At 47.0% G+C, this 15,310-nt stretch overlaps 2 protein-coding genes across 3 annotated transcripts in view; one reads left to right on the top strand and one right to left on the bottom strand.

The window, feature by feature from the left end:
- The window catches only part of uox (urate oxidase), a 32,684-nt gene that overhangs the window by 10,468 nt on the left and 6,906 nt on the right, over positions 1 to 15,310 (bottom strand). Inside the window, exons 2-4 of the mRNA XM_073062536.1 lie at positions 9,632 to 9,847; positions 7,013 to 7,129; positions 5,658 to 5,736 (exon numbers count right to left, since the gene is read on the bottom strand). Of these exons, the coding sequence (XP_072918637.1) occupies positions 5,658 to 5,736; positions 7,013 to 7,129; positions 9,632 to 9,847 (412 nt within the window). The remainder of the gene's footprint in view (positions 1 to 5,657; positions 5,737 to 7,012; positions 7,130 to 9,631; positions 9,848 to 15,310) is intronic.
- The window catches only part of dnase2b (deoxyribonuclease II beta), a 48,360-nt gene continuing 42,904 nt past the window's right edge, over positions 9,855 to 15,310 (top strand). For both annotated transcript variants that reach the window (XM_073062535.1, XM_073062534.1), the window contains exon 1: positions 9,855 to 10,894. The gene's annotated coding sequence lies outside the window, so the exon portion shown is untranslated. The remainder of the gene's footprint in view (positions 10,895 to 15,310) is intronic.

Genomic DNA, 15,310 nt, shown 5'->3' with positions numbered 1-15,310 from the left:
TATGGCCACTAACCTCACCACCATTAAGGACATCTTGAAAAGGAGGCAGCACCACGGTAGTGTAGCGGTGAGCGCAATGCTATTCCCGCTTGGGAACGCACAGTTTGGAGTTCATTTCTGTCGTAGTCTGTAAGGAGTTTGTATGTTCTCCCTGTGACCACACGGATTTCCTCCTGGTGCTCCGGTTTCCTCCCACAGTCCAAAGACGTATGGGTTAGTAGGTTAATTGGTGTCGTCAATTGTCCTGTAATGAGGCTAGGGTTAAATAAGTGGGTTGGTTGGTGGCACAGCTTGTTCTCTGCTCTACATAGACAGGCAGGCAGACAGACGGGTAGACAGGTAGATAGATAAATAGATAGATCCAGCATGAAGAACCTATACAGGGTGTCCAGAGCACTGTACCTTATGGTGATGGAGACACTTGTGTGATCCTGAGATCCTGAGAGCGATGCTGTCTGTTTAGCTCCTGGTAGGGTCACCCTTGGCGGTAAAGGCAAGGGGGAGGATCCAGATGATGTGTGGTGCAACTAAGACCTCAACAGTAAAGCAGGCAGGAGATTATGGTAAGTCGGAGTCTGCAGCAGAAGAGGGCCCCCAATCGTCTCGGTCTCCATGCCACTGGATTTTGGCCCTTTCTCTGTCAAGGACTGTGAGGTGGCTGCTTGTGCATCAGCCCCCCCACGTTGAAAGGCCTCACGCCTAGGTATTTTTCCCGGCTTGGCAATCGGATCGGCCAACTTGTGGCGGTCAGGAAGCAGTGACAGGAGCAAGAGAGTGAAGTCTGGGAGCTCCCAGCTGCAACCTGGCACTTGATCTTGGACTGAGGCAGACAGTGCTTTCTGGCAGCTGGCCCCATGGCTGAGCAGCTCTCTTCCGGACCCACCCCTCATGGGAAAGGTACCCTGAAAATAGCCTGCCTCCTCACTCCTGACTGGATTACCGCATCCAGCGGGACCACCTGATGCACCATCAATAACTCACTCTGAGACGTAAGAAGCGAGATAACGGCTTTTATTGACTGGAAGAATGAACAACACTACATCCTGGAGAATGAGGCCGGGCACAGGCCTCAGTCGCCTTTATACAGGGGTCTGTGGGAGGAGCCACAGGAGCAGTCCAGACAGGTATATGTAGTTCACCACACCACCATACTGCGGTGTGAAACAAAAGCATATGAATTTGGATCCTGGGACGTGCGGACACTTACGGGGAGCGAAACCAGCAATCACCCTGAAAGGCGTACTGCCGTCACCTCAAAGAGCTGAAAAGATCCCGAATTGTCTTTGCCACTCTCTCTGAAGTGTGATTGGCCAAGGAGGAGAAGAAGGGTGGTTACATCTTTTTCTGGGTAGGGAGATCGGCAGATGAACGCAGAATCCACGGAGTTGGATTCACCATAATGAACGGCATCATCAGTCACATTTCCGAATTGCCAGTTGGCTTCAATGGACGCCTCATGGCCATGCGCCTTCAGCTCGCTAACAACCAGATGGCTACAGCTGTGAGTGCTCACGCTCTAACCCTAGACTCACCAGATGATGTTAGGGAGACATTCTATGCCGACCTGGACTACATACTATCAGGTATTCCCAAGGAAAATAAGGTCATTCTTCTTGGACATTTCAGTGCTAGAGTCGGCAGGGGCAATGACTCATGGAAAGGCACATTTGGGAAGGAAGATGTTGGTAACATCAACTCCAGTGGAGTGCTCTTACTGTCCAAGTGTGCTGAACAGGACTTGACCATCACCAACACCCTGTTCCATCAGAGAAAAAAAGGTGAAAACTTCACGGATGCATCCCTGTTCAAAGACTTGGCATCTTATAGATTATGCCATTGTTTGGAGGAAGGATCGCAGAGGTGTAAAGAATATAAGAGCCATGATCAATGCTGATGATGGCGGGACAGACCAACAGTTTATTTGCTCACAAATGTCCATCAAAATCATGCGGAGAGTAGAGTGTAAAAGAAGCTGAGCCATCCCAGTTTCAACATCGAGAGCCTAAAGAAGACACGGCGAGTATACAACATCTCCGGACTGCCCTTACTGAAAGATTCCCAAAGCACACTGGACCAGACTGAAGACCACCATCTTTGATACTTGTAAAAAAATCATTGGATACAAGACCAGGCAAAACAAAGATCGGTTTGATGACAGTGACAATGAAATAGTAGAGCTAATCATCAACAAAAGGAAGGATTTCTGTTCCTGACAGAAGAACGTCAAGAGTAAAGCAAAATGATAAGCCCACTCCACAGCTAAGCCTGTAGTCCAGCGTAGAGTAAGGGTAATAAAGAATCAGTGGTGGACTGAGAGATCCCTAGAAACACAGCAAGTACACGGTGGCCTGGGGAGTATTGTAAAACAGAGAGAGTGAAGGGTATAGGTACAGGTTGTCCTGGTGAGTATAGTAGAACAGAGAGAGTGTCCTAAAGAGTGTTGTAGAACAGACAGAGCAAGGGGTATAAGTACAGGGTTTCCTGGGGAGTGTTGTAGACAGAGGAAGCTAGGTGTGCAGGTTCAAAAATCAGGAAGTTATGTTGCAGTTTTATAAAACTCTAGTTGGGCCACATCTGGAGTATTGCATACAGTTCTGGTCACCCCATTACAGGAAGGATATTGAGAGGTTGGAGGGGGTGAGAATAGGTTTACCTGGATGCTAGAGGGCACGTGCTATAACAGGAGGTTGGACAAAATTGGGTTGTTTTCTCTGGAGCAGTGGAGTCTGAGTGGAGATCTGAGAGTCATAGATAGAGTAGACCGACAGTATGGTTGTAATGTCTAATATAGTGGAGTAAAGGGAATTATAGAGGCATGAGAGAGGAGTTTGCCAGAATTTATCAGAAAAGAACACTGGCAGGGATGATGGCAGAGCAACAATGGCTGGAATTTCTGGAAGCAATTCAGAAGGCACAGGATATATATATATCTCAAAGAGGAAGAAGTATTCTAATGCAGGGTGACACAACTGTGGCTAACAAGAGAAGTCAAAGCCAACGTAAAAGCCAAAGAGATGACATAATAGAGTAAAGGTTAGAGGATTTAAAATAGAGCAAAGGTTAGATGATTGGAAAGCTTTTAAAACCCAACAGAACGTAACTAAAAATGCCATTAAGAAGGTAAAGATTAAGTAAACTAGCCAATAATATTAAAGAGGATACCAAAAGTTTCTTCAAATGCATAAAGTGTAAAAGAGAGGCAAGAGTGGATATCGGACAACTGGAAAACGATGTTGGAGAGGGAGTATTGTGGGACAGGGAAATGACAGATGAACTGAATGAGTATTTTGCTTCAGTCTTCACTGTGGAAACACCAGCTGTATGGTGGAAGTTTCACTTTTCAAGAAGGGAGAGAAGGCAGAAGAAAGGAAACTATAGGCTAGCGAGTCTGACCTCAGTGGTGGGGACAATGTTGGAGTCAATTATGAAGGATGAGGTCTCAGGGTACTTGGAAGCACATGATAAAATAGGCTGTAGTCAACATGGTTTCCTCAAGGGAAAATCTTGTCTGACAAATCTGTTGAAATGCTTTAAAGAAATAACAAGCAGGATTGACAAAGAAGGATCAGTTGCTGTTTTCTACTTGGAAAACAGTCTGAAAAGGTGCCAAACATGAGGCTGCTTAACAAGCTATGAGGCCATAGTATTACAGGAGAGAATCTAGCATGGATAAAGCATTGACTGATCGGCAGGAGGCAAAGAATGGGAACAAAGGGGGCCTTTTCTGGTTGGCTACCAGTGACTAGTGTTCCATAGGCGTCTATGTTGGGATCAATTGTCTTTACGTTATATGTCAATGATTTAGATGATGGAATTGATGCTTTTGTTACAAAGTTTGCAGACAATATGAAGATAGGTGGAGGGACAGATAGTTTTGAGTAAGTATAAAGGCTACAGAAGGACTTAGACAGATTGGGAGAATGACAAAGAAGGAATACAGTGCTGGGAAGTGTATGGTCATGCACTTTGGTAGAAGTAATGAAAGGGATTACCATTTTCTAAATGAAGAGAAAATACAAAAAACTGAGGTGCAAAGGGACTTGGAAGTCCTTGTGCAGGATTCCCTAAAGGTTAATTTGCAGGTTGAGTCAATGGTGAGGAGGCAAATGCAATGTTAGCACTCATTTCAAGAGGACTAGAATATAAAAGCAAGGATATAAGGTTGAGAATTTATAAAGCACTGGTGAGGCCTCATTGGGAGTATTGTGAGCAGTTTTGGGCCCCTTGTCTTAGAAAGGATGTGCTGAAACTGGAGAGGGTTCAAAGGAGGTTCACACAAATGGTTCCAGGATTGAATGGCTTGTCATATGAAGAGCATTCGATGGCTCTGAGGATGTTTCCTATGGTGGGAAGGTCTATGGCTAGAGGACACTGCCTCAGAATAGAGGGGCTTCCTTTTAGAATGAGGATGGGAAGGAAGATGAGGAGTGTGGTGAATCTGTGGAATTCGTTGCCACAGACAGCAATGGAGTCCAAGTCTATATGTATATTTAAGCAAAGGTTGATAGTTCCTTGATTGGTCAGGGCACAAAGAGATATGGGAGGGAGGAAAAGGCAGGAGACTGGGGCTAGGAGGAAAATTGGATCAGCCATGATGAAATGGCCGAGCAGACTCAATGGGCCATACGTCCTAATTCTGCTCCTTTATCTTACGTTCTTATGGTCTAATACCAGAGGGCATGCATTGAAGATGAGAGGAGGTAATTTCAAAGCAGATGTGAGCGACAGGTCTTTTACACAGAGAGTGGTGGGTGCCTGGAATGTGTTGCCTGGGATGTTGGTAGAGGCAGATACTGTAGGGACTTTTAAGAAATGTTTGGATAGAGACATGAATGTAGGAAAATGGAAGGATACGTAAGTTGTGCAGGCAAAGGGGATTAGTTAGTTGGCCATTTGATTACAAATTGAATTGTTTTGACACAACATTGTGGGCTGAAGGGCCTGTTCCTGTGCTGTACTGTCCCATGTCCTATGAGCCATGCCTCCTGGGAACAGGTGATGAATGAGCCTCTGCATCCAGCACATAATTCTCCGACACTTCCACCGTACCCAATGGGATCCCACCACCAAGCTCATCTTTCCCTCCACACTCGCCCTCCACTTTCTGCTTTCCACAGGGATTGCTCCCTACATGACTCCCTTATCTATTTGACCCTCCCCACTGATCTCCCTTCCCCCTTCACCATTTCCCATCCCCTTTTCCCTCTCTTATCTTATCTCCTTGCCTGCCCATCACCTCCCTCTAGTGCTCCTCCCCCCTTTTCTTTTTCCCATGGCCTTCTGTCTCTTATATCAATTTCCTTCCCAGCTCACCTGGTGCTTCTCTCTCCCCTCCCCCCACCTTTAAAATCTTTTTTTCTCCAGTCTTGCAGAAGGGTTTCAGCCTGAAACGTCAACTGAATTCTTTTCCTAGATGCTGCCTGGCCTGCTGAGTTCCTCCAGCATTTTGTGTGTGTTGCTCGGATTTCCAGCATCGGCAGATTTTCCCTTGTATGTGATGTTTATCAACCGCTCACAGAGGCCGCCCCACACGGGCTGAGTATCACAGCATTGCTCAGGCTACACTGAGCGTTCCCCTTCCCGTCAGAGGTAGTCCACTGCCGAGCCAAACTGAACGGACTGTAAGACCCTGAGCAGATCGGGGGGTAGGAACATACCATTCTGGGTCTCCTCAACCACACAGAAACGGGTGGCGTCTCCACCATGAATGAAGGCGTGAACATGCTCCAGTCCATCCTAGGGGAAGGAATGGGCCCGTGTTAGTTCTGGTCAGCTAGTTACCGAGAGCCGTTAACTATACCTTAATGAATTTATTGTCCTCCTGACAATCCAAGTTCAACCTGATGGGGTTGATGGGACGATAAGAAAGGCATACGACATACTTAATTGAGTCCAGAGTCAGGATGTTACGTTGCATCTTTAGAGAACTCTATTTTGGCCACATCTGGATTATTGGGTTCAGTTCTGGTCAATACATTATAGGGAGGTTGTGGAGGCTTTGGAGAACATACAGAAGAGGTTTACCTGGATGCTGCCTGCATTGGAGGGCCAGAGTTTGGACAAACTTGGATTGTTTAACTAGAGCTGGAGTCACAGACTGGGGCTCAATTCCTTCCGCTGTCTGAGAGGGCTCTGTACGTTCTCCCCATGACTGCATAGTTTCCTCTGGGAGCTCCAGTTTCCTGCCACCCTCCAAAGACATCTGGGTTAGAGTTGGTCAGCCGTGGGCAGGCTATTTTGGTGACAGAAGCATGACGATGCTTGTGGGCTGTGTTGGTTGTTGACTCAGATGATGCTTCTCACTCTGAGCTTCGATGTTTGGATGTACCTGTGACAATCTTCCCCTTTCCATGGAATGACAGAGCACAGGGGGGTATTGGCACAGGGGGGTATGGGCTGACCGCAGGAAACTGGGACTGTTTGGGTGCTCAGCATTGAGCAGTTGGGCCGAAGAGCCTGTACTTAATGCTATATAGCTCTGTGACTCAATCAGGTTAAGGTATGTGGTGGACAATTAAAGTTAGAAAGGAACAGGTGAGCACTGAGATCAGAGAGCTGTGAGCCTGGAGGATGTTACGGAACGAGAGGGAAGGAAACCCACGGAGGAATGTGAGAAGGTTTGATAAGGATCCACAGAACGTGGGCAGGATAGAGATGAGCAAATAATGAAATTATAGGGTGTCCCCAGTGCCCTAGTCCCCTCATGCATGGTAGTGCAACACTTTACAGTGATCAGCAACCCAGGTTCAGTTCCCACCACTGCCTGTTAAGGAACTTGTATGGTCTCTCCGTGAAGGCATGGGGTTCCGTTCCTCTGGGTGCTCTGGTTTTCTGCCACATACAGGGTAAGCTTTGTAAGTTCGTGGGCATGTTACCTCGGCACTGGGAGTGTGGCAACACTTACGGGCTGCTCCCAGCACATCATTGGACTGTGTTGGTCGTAGACGCAAACGAGAGATTTCTCTGTACGTTTTGGTGTTTGGGTTACATGTGACAAATAAAGCTAATCTACCTTCTCTAGGCGCCTCCAGGGTACCTCCTTAATGTAGACCTGTGCCCGAGAAACCTGATGGAAGGACGTCAGGAAATGGGTGCAAATATCCAGCGCAAATTCTTCAATAGTTCGAATCTGACAACACAGGACATTTCAATGTACACAGGAGTCTTTCCTCATTTCATTCCGTTATCCAACATAATGCATAAATTGGCTTACTATTGTCACTTGTACAGCGAAAAACCTGCATACTGTTTGTACAGATAATTTATGAATGGCTTTTCATGTGAAGAGTGTTTGATGGCTCTGGGCCTGTATTTACTGGAATTCAGAAGAATGAGGGGTGACCTCATTGAAACCTATCAAATGGTGAAAGGCCTCAAATGAGTGGATGTGGAGAGGATGTTTCCTGTGGTGGGAGAGTCTAAGATCAGAGGACACAGCCTCAGAATAGAGTGGTGTCCTTTTAGAATGGACATGAGGAGGAACTTCTTTAGCCAGAGAGTGGTGAATCTGTGGAATTCATTGCCACAGGCATCTGCGGAGGCCAAGTCTTTATATGTATTTAAAGCAGAGATTGATAGATTCTTGTTGGGTCAGGGCATGAAGGGATATGGGGAGAAGGCCGGAGATTGGGGCTGAGTGGAAAATTGGATCAGCCATGATGAAGTGGCGGAGCAGACTTGATGGGCCAAATGGCCTAATTCTGCTCCAATATCTTATGGTCTTATTTAATTATATCAGGGCATGAGATGGAACAAGTGGTGCTTTGGAAAACTTAAAGTACTGCAGGTCTACCCCATCAGCAAGTTGAAGATTGGTGGAGAAAGTGAAGGAGCTGTGCATCATGCTGCAGGCCTAGACAAAGGAGGCGTACAGTCTAATAGCGAGTGACCTTCTTGGTTGCTCTTCCTGTGATCACAAGACCCTTTTTGGACATTGTTAATGCGGTATGCCGCGAGTTCGATTCACTGGTTGATTGACTGAGAGCAGGGGCGGATGGCGGGGGAGTTGCATGGCCTCAGTCGTGGCAAGAACTAGGCCTCCAGCCACAGTGTCGCCTGCATACAGCTGCCCGGAGAGAGGCATTGGAGCTGGTGCGCTCCACCGGGGGCCGAGTGGCTGGAGTTGGTGTTGCCTCCAACAAATGTGTTTACTCAGCAGAAGACAAGCCCAGTTGTGGACCTCTACAGATTTTGGCAGCATTGGATGGCTCGAGTTTGGACTCTTTTACTGAGTGTGTGTGTGTGTGTGTGTGTGTGTGTGTGTGTGTGTGTGTGTGTGTGTGTGTGTGTGTGTGTGTGTGTGTGTGTGTGTGTGTGTGTGTGTGTGTGTGTGTGTGTGTGTGTGTGCGTGCGCACGCGCGCGTGCGTGTGTTTTTCTGTGAATATGCTTCTTTGCTCACCATTTTGAATGTGCTATTTTGTGAGTTTTGCACCCTGGCCTCTGAGGAACACTGTTTCATTCGCTGTATCTATTATGGTCGAATGATAATTAAATGATTTGATTTGATATGCTCTCCTCCAGAACCCAGTTGTCTAACTGAGTTAGTCCTATATCCAAACCTTTCCTCACCAAGTACCTTTTAAATGCCATAATTCTGCCCACCTCTACCACAGAGGATGGCATGATTGTGACACTTTACAGTAGTGACTGTAAGATTGGGGTTCGATTCCTGCCACAGTCTATAAGGGGTTGGTATGTTCTCTCCGTGACCACGTGGGTTTCCTCCCACAGTCCAAAGACACACGGGTTAGGGTTAGTGCGTTGTGGACATGCTATCTTGGTACTGGAAGCATGGCGATACTTGCAGGCTGCCCCAGCACATCCTCGCTGATTTGAGTTGGCCCACAATGTTGTGCTATCCTTATACCTACTCTTAGATAAATCTAGCCCTTACTTCCTACAATGCGCTCTATTTTTCTATCTTCTATGTTCCCATCTAAGAGCTCCTTAAATGTCCCTAATGTATCAACCTCTACCAACACCACTAGCATGGTGTTCCACGCACCCACCACTTTCTGTGTAAAAAAAAATGGTCTCCATACATTGAAAATTTACACTTTTTCAATGAGACGAATAAAGCTAATCTTCCCCTCCACCCACCTTTTTATTCTGGCATCTTCACACTTCATTTCCAGTCCTGACTGGGGGGTGGGGGTGAGGGCGGGTCTCAGGCTGAACCGTCAACAGTTCATTCATCTCCATAGATGCTGCCTGACCTGCTGAGTTCCTCCAGCATTTTGTGTGTGTTGCTCTGGATTTCCAGCATCTGCAGACTTCCTTGTGTTTATGAAAGCTAATTTTTGATCTTTTCTCCATGGGAAAAGGACTGCGACCTCTCACCTATCATCAGGCACAGGACTGGCATGTCATAGACGATGTGTGTACACCATATACAACCTTCAGATCCATCTTCTTACAGGCAGCCACAAAACAAAGAAATACAATGGAATCCGTGAAAACCCCCCACACAACAAAGACTGACAGACAACCAACGTGCTAAAAAAGAACAAATCATGCAAACAATTTTAAAAAAATAAGCAAATAGAAGACAGAACATGGATCATAGAGTTCCCGAAAGTGAGATCACTGGCACGGGGTCAGAGGTCAGGAAGAAGTTCTGGCCACACTCACCCCTCTGAGCTTCGCCAAGGCATGAACGGTATTTTTCATGGTGTCAGTGGGAATGATATCGGAATTGTCTCCACGGATATAATCCTTCCGTGACTTCAGCGTCAGCTGGACGTCAGCTTCGATCTCTTTGATGTGATGATAGTTCCCCTCTCTCTTGACACTCAGCACCTTCACCACGTCTTTCCCGTACCCTGTACGGACAAATTCCACATCTGCCTGCGGAGTGAAAGGAAATATAATTGGATCAAAGCAACGGGAACTCCACCACGCCTGTCCCGGCTGTGAAAGGAGGAGGTTCGTACATGGGGCTGGCAAATCCATCCCGTAAAAACCCAGTGCTCCAGAAACGCCAACAGAAGCTCCAAAGACCTCATCCCTGGGAGGACACACCAAGAAGATGGGCTACACCTGGAGACAACCTGGAAGAATGGCCCAGGACAGTGGACTCCGGTGAGCTGCCATTGGTGGCCTAGGCCTCAGTAGCAGTGCTGGCTCAAGAAGAAAAAACCAACAGGCCATAATTATTGGAAACACTTGTCTGCTTCAGACTGTATCTGCTGAGAAAGGAAACAAAGTTTACTGGTTGTAATCTTCAAATTCATCAGGTTTAAATCCAAGACTCTAAGCTATCATTGTAAGAGCGATTCAGATTAGTTTATTGTCATATTTTTAGGGGTGTATGGGGTATCCAGGGAGGGGTAGCACCTCTGGTGAAGGGGCCTGTTGTGTCCATTCTGGGACAGCTCACTCACCTTTGGTCCCCATTTACAAGAGGACTAGAATATAAAATCAAGCACAGGATTCTAAAGCTTTATAACGTGTTGGTCAGGCAGGTCTCGGCATATTGCGAGCCACATATCAAAGGAAAGATGTGCTGGTCAGGAGGGGATCCAGAGGAGGTTCACAAGATCCCAGCAATGACAGGGTTAACGTTTGAGGCGTCAGCTTGCACGTGATGGAGCTCAGCAGGGTCTCAATAAAACCTACCGAATACTGAAAGGCCCGGATAGAGTGGACGTGGAGAGGATGTTTCCATTAGCGGGAGAAACTATGATCTGAGGGCACAGCCTCAGAATATAAGGCATCCTTTTAATAACAGATACACACGATACCCGATGAGCACAAAAAATCACGGACTGGTACAGAGTGCAGTAATGTGACCTGAGGCGGGGCAGGAAGAACTATTACAGGAACAATGGTGAGAGAGATAGAATTAAGAGTTGGAGAAGATGGCAGTCCCACTGGGAAGGGGATGTAAAAGAGGTGAGTGGTTTGGGAGTCTGACAGCAAGGTGGGTGGGGGGAGAAACTGTTCTTGAGTTTGATCATCCGGGCCCTCAAGTTCCTGTATCTTCTCCCAGAAGGTGGAAGAGAGAAAAGGGAATACATCCCTGACCTTTCACCCCTCCTCTTCTCCTCACCTCACCTGCCCGACACTTCCCTAAGATTTCCCTCCTCTTTCCCTTTCTTCTATGCTCCACACTCCTCTCCTATCAGATTGCCTCTTCTTCACCTCTTTACCATTTCCACCTATCACCTCCCAGCTTCTTAAGTCATCCTCCCTCCTCCACCCACCTGGTCTCACCTATAACCTGCCAGCTTGTACTCCCTCTCCCCCCCCCCCCCCCCCCCACTTTCTTGTTCTGGCTTCTGCCCCCTTCCGGTCCTGATGAAATCTCTCTGAGTGAAATATGGACTGTTTATTAGACTAATGGAGTCATAGAAAAATAGAGCCAGTAATAGGCCTATCGGCCTATCTAGTCCATGCCAAATCATTTAAATTGCCTACTCCCATCGACCTGCAGGTGAGACCACAGCCCCCCATAGCCCTGCCATCCATGTACTTACCGCCAGGAGTAAGATTTGTTAAAGTGCCGGGGTTAGGACTCAATGTATTTAAGTAAACTACTTAAGAACTTTTTAAAAGCTATTATTAATGCTTTTTGAGAGGGTGATTTTAGATGCATATCATATTTTTACTGAGTTAAATATTGTATGTAATTAGTTTTGCTACAATAAGTGTATGGGACATTGGAAAAAATGTTGAATTTCCCCATGGGGATGAATAAAGTATCAATCAATCTATCTATCTAGTATTATTAAGAATCTCACTGATGCGTCTGGCCCCCTCTTTGACTCTCTACCATCAGGCAGGAGACTTTGATGCATAAAGACAAGAACGGTCAAAAACAGTTTCTTCATTAGACTTCTGAACTTTCTGCCGCATCACATTCAAAGCATCACCAGTTAATTTATTCTGTACCTGACAATATTTAATTTGGGCACTTTAATTTGTTTATTTATGTGTAATTCATCTGTAGATTTCATCCTTACTTTCATAAGTTACTGTGTGTTATGTGTATTACTGTGCTTTACACCCTGGTTTGGAGCAACATTATCTCGTTTGATGGTGTACATGTATATAGTTAAATGACAATCGACTTGACTTGACTTAACTTTCTCCACCTGTTCCTCTCCATAGGTGCTGCTTGACCTGCTGAGTTCCTCCACCATTTTGTGTTTGATCCCTGACAATCCTGTTGGCCTTCCTGAAGTGGCAATGATAGATAGACACTTTATCGATCCCAAAGGAAATTACAGTGTCACAGTAGCGTTACCATATAACAATTGCAACACGGAAACAGGCCATCTTGGCCCTTCTAGTCCCTGCCAAATGCTTACTCTCACAAATGCACAGATATAAATATTAAAAGAGAAGTAGAAATAATAAAAAATAAGTTACCTCAAACAGTCTAACAGGAGGGGTGGGTGATCATCACTTCCCTGGCTATAGGTTGACTCACTATAGAGCCTAATGGCTGAGGATTAGGATGACCTCATATAGCACTCTTTGGAGCAGTGCAGTTGCCTTAGTCTATCACTGAAAGTGCTCCTCTGTTCTGCCAATGTGACATGCAGAGGGTGAGAAACATTGTCCAGAATGGCCAGGATTTTCCGTAGGGTCCTTTGTTCTACCACAGCCTCCAGTGTGTCCAGTTTGACTCCTGTAACAGAGCCAGCCTTTCTAATCAGTTTATTGAGCCTGTTGGCATCACCCATGTTGATACCATTGCCCCAGCACACCACCACTTAGAAGATTGTACAGGTGACAACTGACTGGTAGAACATGTGAAGGAGAGGCCTGTATACTCCAAAGGACCTCAGTCTCCTCAGGAAATAGAGGCAACTCTGGCCCTTCTTGTACACAGCCTCTGTGTTGGTGCTGCACTCAAGTCCGTCATCCAGGTGCACTCCCAGGTACTTGTAGGTCCTCACCACATCCATGTCCTCACCATTAATAGTAACAGGGAGCAGTATAGGCTTAGTCTTCCTAAAGTCCATCACCATCTCCTCTGCGTTACTGGTGTTGAGCTGCAGATGATTTAGCTTGCACCATTCAACAAAGTCCTCAACCAGGGCCCTGTATTCATCCTCCCATCCTCCCTATATACACCCAACTATTGCTGAACCATCAGAGAATTTCTTCAACACACACAAAATGCTGGAGGAACTCAGCAGGCCAGGCAACATCTATGGGAAAAAGTACAGTTGATGTTTCGGACTGAAACCCTTCGGCAGCTCTGGAGAAAAAAAGATGAGGAGTACACTTAACAGCTTGGGGGGAGGGGAGAGAGAACCACCAGGTGATAGGTGAAACCTGGAGGGGGAGGGATGAAGTAAAGAGCTGGGAAGTTGATTGGTGAAAGCCATGGAAGAAAGAAAAAGGGGGTAGGAGCACCAGAAGGAGGTGATGGGTGGGTAAGGAGATAAGGTGAGAGAGGGAAAGGGGGATGGGAAATGGTGAAGAGGAGGAGGGATGGGGGGGAGTGGTTACCAGAAGTTTGAGAAATTGGTGTCCATGCCATCAGGTTGGAGGGTACCCAAGGTGTTGTTCCTCCAACCTGAGGGTGGCCTCATCATGACAGTGGAGGAGGCCATGGGTGGACATATCAGAATGGAAATGGAAGTGGAACTAAAATAGGTGGCCACTGGGAGATCCCACTTGTTCTGCCAGATGGAGTGCAGGTGCTCGGCAAAGCGGTTTCCCAGTCTACGCCAGGTCTCACCGATGTACAGGAGGCCACACCGGGAGTACCAAATGCAATAAATGACCACAACAGACTCACAGGTGAAGTGTCACCTCACCTGGAAGGATGGTTTGGGGCCCTGAATGGTAGTGAGGGGCAGGTGTAGCACTTGTTCCACTTGCATTGATAAGTGCCAAGAAGGAGATCAGTGGGGAGGGACAAATGGACAAGGGAGTCGCATAGAGAGCGATGCCTGCAGAGAGCAGAAAGTGGAGGGAGGGAGAGAGAGAGAGATGTGCTTGGTGGTTGGATCCCATTGGAGGTGGCAGAAGTTTTGGAGAATTACTTTCTGGACACAGAGGCTGGTGAGGTGGTAGGTGAGGACAAGAGGAACCCTATCCCTGGTAGGGTAGCAAGAGGATGGGATAAGAGCAGACTGCGTGAAATGGAAGAGACGCAGTTGAGGGCAGTGTTCATTCATGGCCTCCTCCACTGTTGTGATGAGGCCACACTCAGGTTGGAGGAACAACACCTTATGTTCTGTTGTTTAGCCTCCAACCTGATGGTATGAACATCGATTTCTCCAACATCTGGCAACACCCCCCCCATTCCTCCTCTTCTTCACCATTTCCCATCCCCTTTTCCCTCTCTCACCTTATCTCCTTACCTGCCCATCACCCCCTTCTGGTGCTCCTCCCCCTTTTTCTTTCTTCCATGGCTTTCTGTCTCTTTCACCAATCAACTTCCCAGCTCTTTACTTCATCCTCCCCCTCCAGGTTTTACCTGTCACCTGGTGGTTCTCTCTCCCCTCCCCCAGCTGTTAAATCTACTCCTCAGCTTTTTTCTCTCCAGTCTTGCCGAAGGGTTTCGGCCCAAAACATCGACTGTACTTTCTTCCATAGATGCTGCCTGGCCTGCTGAGTTCCTTCAGAATTTTGTGTGTGTTGCTCGGATTTCCAGCATCTGCAGATTTTCTCTTGTTAGAGGATTTCTGCAGATGACATGACTCAGTGTTGTACCTAACGTCTGAGGTATACAGGGTAAACAGGAAGAGAGCCAATACAGTCCCCTGTGGGGCCCCAGAGTGCTTGTAGCTATGTTTGACACACAGCTCTGAAGCTGCACAAACTGTGCTCTGCCAGTCAGGTAGTCCATTATCCAGGATACAATGGAAGTGCCAAATCTGCACTGAATGGAGCTTCCCCCAGCAATGCGGGCTGTATGGTATTGAAGGGACTAGAGAAATCAAACAAATATGATCGTCACAGTGCTGTCCTGCTTATCCAAGTGGGAGTAGGCTCTGTTCAGCAGGTAGATGACAGAATCTCTGACCCCAATGTGCTCCTGGTAGGCAAACTGCTGATCTATCCGGCGGTCAGTGACTGAGACTGTGACGGGCAGGATGGTGTTGATCACTCTCAACAGGTTCCACCAGCTCAGAGTAGATACAACCTGTCAGGATACTTTCTAAATCATGTCTATAGAGGTTTTGAGAGAATCACTGTGGCCTGCTTCTACAGCCAAGAATGAATGATAGACACAGACTGGACCCTGACCTGGAGTCACACTCAGAGTTGGGTTCTTTGCGGTGGTGGGACCTGCTCCTGGGGGTTTACAAGAGGCCACTTTTCGATACCCCAAGGACGCGGACT

This window comes from Hemitrygon akajei, chromosome 12 (assembly GCF_048418815.1).
Source record: "Hemitrygon akajei chromosome 12, sHemAka1.3, whole genome shotgun sequence".
NCBI lineage: Eukaryota > Metazoa > Chordata > Chondrichthyes > Myliobatiformes > Dasyatidae > Hemitrygon > Hemitrygon akajei.
This window is presented reverse-complemented; position numbering and strand designations above follow the sequence as displayed.